The 8,381-nt window shown below is 37.0% G+C and overlaps 1 protein-coding gene across 4 annotated transcripts in view; it reads right to left on the bottom strand.

Moving 5' to 3' along the window:
• Atp8a1 (ATPase, aminophospholipid transporter (APLT), class I, type 8A, member 1) overlaps positions 1-8,381 on the bottom strand; it is a 219,983-nt gene that overhangs the window by 184,287 nt on the left and 27,315 nt on the right. For 3 of the 4 annotated variants that reach the window (XM_005391918.2, XM_005391917.2, XM_005391919.2), the window contains exons 2-4: positions 6,129-6,243; positions 4,701-4,800; positions 3,642-3,740 (exon numbers count right to left, since the gene is read on the bottom strand). In XM_005391918.2, the coding sequence (XP_005391975.1) occupies positions 3,642-3,740; positions 4,701-4,800; positions 6,129-6,243 (314 nt within the window). Of the gene's footprint in view, positions 1-3,641; positions 3,741-4,700; positions 4,801-6,128; positions 6,244-8,381 lie in introns of those variants that run through there. The other variant, XM_005391920.2, reaches the window with a different exon arrangement.

The following is an 8,381-nucleotide window of genomic DNA, read 5'->3' as shown; positions in this document are numbered from 1 at the left end:
GCTGCCTGGGCGCAAGGTGCGGGGGGGCTGGCGGAGCCTCCATTTATTTTCATAAACCAAGAATCTGAGAGTCGTCCTTGCACCTTCTTCTCCCTTTCCCTCTTATCCAACCCCCTCACTCAATCAATAAGTGTTCACTAAACATTATGCACCAGGCCCTGCTAGTACTCCTGAGAGTACAGCAATGAGCAAGAGTCCCAAGTTCTTGCTCTCAGGGAGTTTATATTCTAGTGGCTGGAGACCAAACAGGAACTGAGTGAAGGGGGTATGTAGCAGGTGGTAAGTGCTGTCAACTGTACTGTTAGACATAGATCAAATGCCTGTCCCTATTTTTTACCATTTCTAAACATCAGTCTATTATATTTTCATTTTTATATCAATTACTTTTCTTCTAATTTATTTTCTGCCATTTAGTCAGAAGGGTCTTTGAATGATGACAATATAGTTGTTATTTATTCATTATTTAGTATACACTAGGTACTGTTTTAAGGACTTCATGGGCATTATTTAATTCACATCACAACCCAGTATGATTACTTGATTAATGTCTATTTCTTCCAATGGACTGTGAGATCCATGAAGGCTATTTTTGCTCATGAGCATATTCCCAGTATTTGGTCACTGGCTTACTGTAGCCTTTGGATAAGTATTCATTTTATAATGAATAAAGTTCACTAGCATTTAACAAGTTTATAGCAAAGAAGGAATTTTTTTACTGACAACTATCAGTTTCACAGACAATTTTGACCTTTACCATAATAATTTGCTTCTTTTTTGTCTTTTTGAGACAGAGTCATGCTATGCAGTTCAGACCGGCCTTAGGCTCACTTTGTAGCCCAGGCTAGTCTCGAACTCTCAATGATCCTCCTGCCTTGACCTCCCAAGTGCTGGGATTACAGGTGTGTGCCACCACAATAATTTGGTTTTAATATGATACAGCTTTTTTTTTATTTAAAAAAAAAAGAGTTCACCAGTTTAGAGTATGTTCAAGTAAGTATACACATCATTTTTTACTTATGCATAAAAATAAGAGATTGTACTATATTAGGCTATCAAAAGCATCAAGAGTCAAAATTCACTGGTTGGGTATGTCTTAACTATCTCACAACTCTTATTATCTTTTATTCTAAATTTTAAAAAATGATGTTCCTTAATAGTATATGAAGGAAGGTTTACTAGACTGTAAGGTCTGTCTTACTCACTGAGGGACAAGGGGCAGACATGGTTAATCTTTACCAGTATTCAGTTCTTTATTTCTGGGGACATTCAGATAACACCTTCCATTTTCCATGTCACTAGTTCCAATATTGGGCTGTAAACAGATGTGACAGGCAACTTTTATGACTAAAATAAATAAGAAAAGACATCTCCATTCCCTTGCCCCCCTGCTCCAATAACCACCGACATGCCACACAGCAGAACTTTGATTCATGTCACATCCCTGAGGGGCCACACGGAACAGAGCAACTACCTGCTGCCAACCCGCAGGATCTGCAGTCTCTGAGTAAATGACAAAAAGACTTAACTAGTAAGCCGCTGACAAATGGAACACGATTATTACCATAGCCAAAGGTTAACATATTTTAATATATATCCTAATGAATGCCTGCCACATAAGCACTACTCCATATATTTTTATTGAATAGCTGCACAAATGTATATATTCATTATATTTTCTGATATGTAACTCTGCCCAACTATCTACACTATTACTTGTGTTTTTCCTTTTCTAGAGGGTAACATTTCCAACTTCCTATCACTTTATAGTTTGATATAAACTTGTTAAACAACTCTTACAGATCATTTTTGGTCAATATTTTAACACTGATTTCAGTGGAAAGCAAATTCACCTGAAATTATTACCTCATAATACTATTATTACATCCTTCAGGGACTGTGTGATTATGTTTTTTTTTTTTTTCTAACAGTACCCAATTATTATATCATAGCAACAGGAGTTGTTTTAAAAAATTCTTGGATACAATTTTATTATGTATTTTCAAAGACAGGGGTCCTAGAAACCATAGTTAGAGTGCTTATAGCTTTAAACAGAATCACATGCACACACACGCACACACACACACAGCAGAGGCAGTTTAGAAGCATACTTATAAAGCAGGGTTCTACAGCTAAACTCCTTGACTTGAAATCTAATAAGCCTAATTATCAGTTGTGTGACCTCAGACAAGGTACATTTTTCCTCTGCTTTCTCTGCCTCATCTACTAAATGGGGATCAATAATACCTTACTGAGTTGTTACAAGATTTAATAAATTTAAGTAACATAGAACAAAGTTCAGGAAACCAAAAAGCAGAATAAGTGTTGATGTTACTGCTGATGACTCTGCGTAGGTGGAGAGCAAAGTATGTACATCACTTTCTTGGACAATAACATCTCTCCTAAGCTCCAGCTTACTTACCTTTCAATGGAGTTTAACATACAGCTTTCAAAGTTATTGAGGGAATTAAGCGAGAAAAATTTCAGCAAAAACAACAGCCTAATGCCTAGTGAATAACAAATACTCCATAAAAATTAGGTTAAACAAAGACAGAAATGGAAGCATAGAAAGCAAAGAAAGACAAAATTGTAGGAAGACCAACCCCTACAGACAGCCCAACCCAACCAATAACTTAAAGGCTGGAAAATCTGCATGGTACAGTACAGATGAAAAGACAGTCTCTTAAATTTCCTAGCTCCTTGTGCTTATAAAGGATGTTGTTTCCATACAAGAGGATAATGATGCCCTACACACAGGCACCACACTCTCGGCCTGTGTATTTACACCTAGATGATTGGGAGACTGCTCATCTGAACGTTCAACTGCCAATGTTCTAATGGGCCTAGTGATAGTATGGCTCCTGTCTTCTCTTAATAAATGTCAAGGAAATAATGTTACACAAATAATTTTAATGTTTGTGAAATTTAAAATTGGACCTTTCCAAATACTTTCCCAGCCTTTCCTTGCCTTGCCATTTGATTGTCCTAATGCTTAACAGATTTTTTTGAATGGGCAAGAAAGAATTTTAAAAGAATGGAGAAAAAATACCCCACCAAAAAATTGTCTTCCTCAAGTAAAACAGTTAAAATAGGTAAAGTATAGGGGGAAAAGAAAACAGGTGAGGGGGACTATTTCAGAAAAGGGAAATTCTCTTCTCGTTTTCTCTTTTACTACAGAATACTAAAAATGGTAAATATGAGGTTTCTCATAGTATTAAAATAAGATACATGGAAAGGAAACACAACTACTGAAATAAGATGAGAGTGAATCAAAGGTATTTAATATGGTGAAAACGATGGCATTTATATTTAAAAATAAAAAATGCCAAAAAGTTTGTTAGATAATTTATGTTACCTAATTGAAAATAACATTCTAATACAGTGTTCTATTCATGTCAATTCTTTCACTCAAATTGCTTTTATTATTACACTATAAACATAAGGGAAGGCTAGTAAGGACTAGGAATTAACTTAAGGAATAGGAACATATCAATCTAGTAAGAATTAACCTAAGTAGTAGAAACATATTCTATATACTTTAAAGTTGAATGAACATTCAAAACAGCCTGTGCCATAAATTAAATCAACTAATATTTTAGAAAAATATGTATTAGTCATACTGATGGAAAAACGTAAATACTTACAATATCTTCTATTATCTCTTTGATTGCGGCCACAGCTAAAATAAATAAGAGAGGAACCAGTGTCGTATAACGACCTGTTGGTGACACATCAGGTATTTGCTATTTGAAGAAAAAAACAAAAGAGCAAGAGAAATCCAATGAGAATCCGGACGCTTTCAGTGCATCTGAAACAACAAAGTCTTAGTGTCTTCTAAATTATGCCTCATTGATTTCATGATCTTGGCTGACTAACTCTGGGTGGGGCAACTTGCCTTATCTACGAAGTAGCCAGAGGAGCGTGTTAGCAACATGATACGCATACAGAGCATGTACCAGACTAGCAGCTACAATGGAGAACTGGCTAAGTAATAACAGCACAGTTATATAATATCATATAATCATTAAATCCCTAGTAAGGCAAAAAATAAAACAAAAAAACAAAGCACCCCCTCACCCTTAAAGTACAATGATTAACTAGGAAAATATCCATATATTATCATATGAATAAAGCAAATTACAAAACAATATGCACTCTAATTCCTTTTTGTAAACAAGCAATGCTTAGAGGGGAAAATAAGACTAGAGACACACACATCCAAGTTTTAACAGCTCTTGTGATAGAATAATAGAAGTATTAATTATTTTCTTTATGTCCTGCTGCATTTTTTTTAAAAAAACTTTACAATGAACATATGCTACTTCTTAATAAAATATTTTTTCTAAAATATTTGTTAAAATTCGTCAAGTAGTGCTTTTTCAGAACTTTACTTTTACTGCTCCAAAATTGAACTGAAGTTTTAGGAAAAAGTGCCACCCTCCTTTACCACTCCAAATGGATAATACTTTCCACATCAAATGTGCAGAATATCTACAATAAGCTGGAAAACAGAAATGAATCAAATTGCGTGGAGAGGAAGTAGAATTCTCACACGACTTGGAGCAGCAGCTGGAGATGCCCAGTGAATGAAGGTTATCTCGGCATTTAGCTAAGATTCAGAGGATTAATCATGGACTTAACAAAAACATTTATTAAGACCTGAACCTTTGCCCTTTAATTGAGTCTTTATGATGTGACTTTACCTGAAGCAGTGCAATAAAGAGAAAAAACGAATTAGCAGCTCTTCTGAACTGAGAGTAGAGAAATCTTGGAAGGAATGTGATTATATTGTATTTTGCAGTGCTAGAAAACAAAAATGAAAAGTAGTATAAAACTCAGTTAGTTTGTGAATGGCATCCACATAATCAAAATTCTGTTACCACCACATAAAAAATAAGATGATGAATATTTGCTCACTGTTACACATTCAGGGAATATCACAAAGAATTATTAATTTAAATGAAAAAGAGCGAAAGGTTAAATAAAGACTGAATTTTCTGTATGCTATCTTTTATCTTCTTTAGCCAATCATCCTCCTTAAAATTACCAGGAGTAGCTTAAAAAGAAGTGCAAATGTAGAGAAAACAGAGTGTTAACACAATAATACTAAATAATTAGCAATTAGAACAGGGCCAGACACTATAAATAGAGATGTCCTTCTGGATAATTTCAGGGAAATGGGAAGTTTTCTGGGGTCGTCTGAATTGCCTTCATGCCACTTTAGGAACCCGGCAAGGATGCCACATTATGTCCCTATCACTAAGGATAGGCCGCTTCTGTCTTGGAGAGATCTAGAACTTCCTCTGGATTATAAAACATAAGGGAAATTAAAAGGGAGACTTGCTACACTCACCAAATTAAGAAATATAACTCAAGAATTTGAAGTTGTAAACAATTTGAAGTTATAAATAGTGATTTGCCACTGGTGAGCATTGGGAGTGTTCACCTGGCGCCAGAGGCCACTGAGTGACTGGTGCTGACAGGGATGCTTTCTTTGTGAGAGAATGTCTCACTATGTCATCCAGGTTGGCCGTGAACTCACTACGTAGCCCAGGCTGGCCTTGAACTCACGGTGATCTTCCTGCCTTAGCCTCCTGAGTGCTAGGATTCCAGGAATGTGCAACACTGCCCGGCCTAAGGGGCTGTTTTTTATATGACTGCTGGACTGAAAATGTAACAGGGCAGTGAAGTAATTCTCACAACCCTCCATCCCTACACACCACACTAAGTTTCATAACTACCAAAAAACAGTATTTTAAGGCTATTTAACCAAATAAATAATTAAGTAAATGAAGTTCTTCGTGTACAACTGCAAAGATCTTTCCAATAATGTTAAAACTTACTAACCCAAAACATTATTCTGTTCATAGGTTTAGAACACTGGCATTTCCCTATGAATATCTTTCATACTCAGATACCATGAATAGCATTATGGGTACTGGGCCTTTCTGCTCCTTCCTACTTCCAGATTCTTATTACCATTTCTTTATTGGATAGATGGAGAAACAGCCCACTGGCATTGCCACAGCACCAATACTGAGTGAATCAAAATCTCTTTACAAACATTTTCATTCTGGCCTGTCTCGCTCCGCTGTGATGGCTGCTCCATAACATTCATTGGCTGTTCTTACCTGACATGGTTATTGCAGAATTTTGTTAACTGAGGCTGGTTGATAAATATAGTCCTTACTTCCTCCTGGTCAGCCAGTGAGGTCTTCTCTGAAACATCATCTGTCTTCTCATAACCTTAAAAAGAGATAGTCTTCTTTTATTTTAATGGGAAATGGTTCACTTCATTATCCAGACCACACACACTATTTATATTTATTTATATTTATATTTATATTCTAGAATGCAAAATCTGATCAGTGGTACATGTTTTCCTTTATTGATGTTCTTGCTTTCTTTTTATTATAAAGTAAAATCCCTATATCTAATATTTCTATTATATTTTAAAGGCATAATATAACAGGCAAGTAAAAACTGGCCCTTTTCAAAAACAGAAATAACAACTTTAAACATTTACTCACCTTTCCCCTATAAATGCCCAATTTATTTCCTCCTGTTATAAAAAGATGCCCCAAAATAACCAGTTTCAAGCCAGTTTACATTACAGTTTAGATAAAACTAATGAGATAAAGGTAATCTAAAATACGTTCAAGAGTCTGGGCATACATATTTAGTGCGTTTCTTCTTTATTTAGATAAATAAGAAAAGGATAAACATCAAGGTTTTTTTTTCTGGTATCGGGAATCGAACTCACAGCCTCGCGCTTACCACGCAGGCGCTGTGCCGCTGAGCTAAATCCCCAGCCTCAACATCAAGGTTTAAATCAACAACCACCACAGTGATCTAAGTCACTACAATCATCTAATCATTTCTTCAGTTACAATGTGGTTGACTCGATAAATTTTAGGTTTCTTAAAGTCATTTGAAGCCATCCTACAACCATGGGAAGAATGTAGTGGACTCAGTTAGGTACCCTGTGGCACCAGTGACCACACTTTTTAAAAATACATACAAGATCTAGAAGAAAAGATAACGAAAGGAAAATGTTATAAACTGCTTATTGCACCTTTTGGCAAAAATTAAATGGAACCAGAGTAAGTGGCCAATCCCTTACTCCTGGTCAGGGACACCAACAGTACTGCATCTGAAAAGCCCATTTTTCTTCTCTTTTCTACTTAGCTAATGTCAGCTCCTCTCATAAGGCTGACTGACACATGGGGTCTGTTCTGTAATGTTCAAGCCAGTGGAGCTGCTCTGTGTCCCCACAGTACCCTGGATCTACTCCTTCCCAAGCAAAACACTTACCACAAGGTTTTCTTGCTGCCTGTTTATGAATCAGTTTCCCCCCACCAGAATAGGGACTCCCTGGATCCAAAGATGATGTGTTATTCATCCTCGTAACACCAGTCAACAAACGGCAAGTACTCAACAAATGTTTGCCCAATAAATACACGGCAGTGACAAAGGAGTGGTTAAGTGTTTTTTTTTTTTTTTGAGGGTAAGCAAACGCTTCTCCACCCACTGATAAAGACATGACTAGCAAAGAGCTGGCGACAAATGGTACAGAGAAATCCTGCCTGTGGGGTGTGGATAGTGTATGAAGTAGCAGAATCCGAGGTATTCTGCAAAGGCAAGGGCATGAACATGAGGCTGAAGGGGGGAAAGAGGGTTATAAAGGTGTACGGGAGCACTAAGACATACATGGCAGGCGAGGTGGAGATGGACACCACCCCAGCAGAGGAAGCACCCAGGCCAGCTCCCAGACACCTCTGGTGCTAATGAAGTCTGGAGCTGCTTCTCTGCCTGGCAAAAAGCACAGAAAGCTCTCTAAAGCTCTTACCAGAATTTTATACACACCACCCTGGAGACCATGTGGCTCCATATCAGGTCTACTTATACCCATGTTTCGGTTTTAGATACATCTGTAGCTTTACCCATGGTTACCCAGTTGCCAATGACCTATTACTGTACTATACTGTAGAAAGCTTTCCTCCTGGAGGTGTACCTAACTTCACATGTGGATGCTCAAGTGAGGTATACAATTCTTAAAAATCAGGCTGGGAATGTAGCTCAGAGGTAGAGTACTTGTCTACCATGTGTGAGGCCCTGGGTTCCCAGTGAAACACACATACACACACACACACACACACACACACACACACACACACACCCCTTACCTATACTTGAAAATCCTTTATTAGATCTTCCTCAAGGATGGCTCAAAAAACCAGAGTATACTGCTTCTGGCACCTACACTGGAGAGAGGACTTTAGGAAAATCAGCTCTCTGCTCTGTTCTGAGTGAGGTCCTCAGATTGGATTTAATTGATGAAACTATATATATATATATATATATATATATATATATATATATAT

Source organism: Chinchilla lanigera, unplaced genomic scaffold (genome assembly GCF_000276665.1).
Source record: "Chinchilla lanigera isolate Chin_1 unplaced genomic scaffold, ChiLan1.0 scaffold00042, whole genome shotgun sequence".
Classification (NCBI taxonomy): domain Eukaryota; kingdom Metazoa; phylum Chordata; class Mammalia; order Rodentia; family Chinchillidae; genus Chinchilla; species Chinchilla lanigera.
Note: the sequence above shows the minus strand (reverse complement) of the source record. Positions and strands in the feature narration are given on the sequence as shown.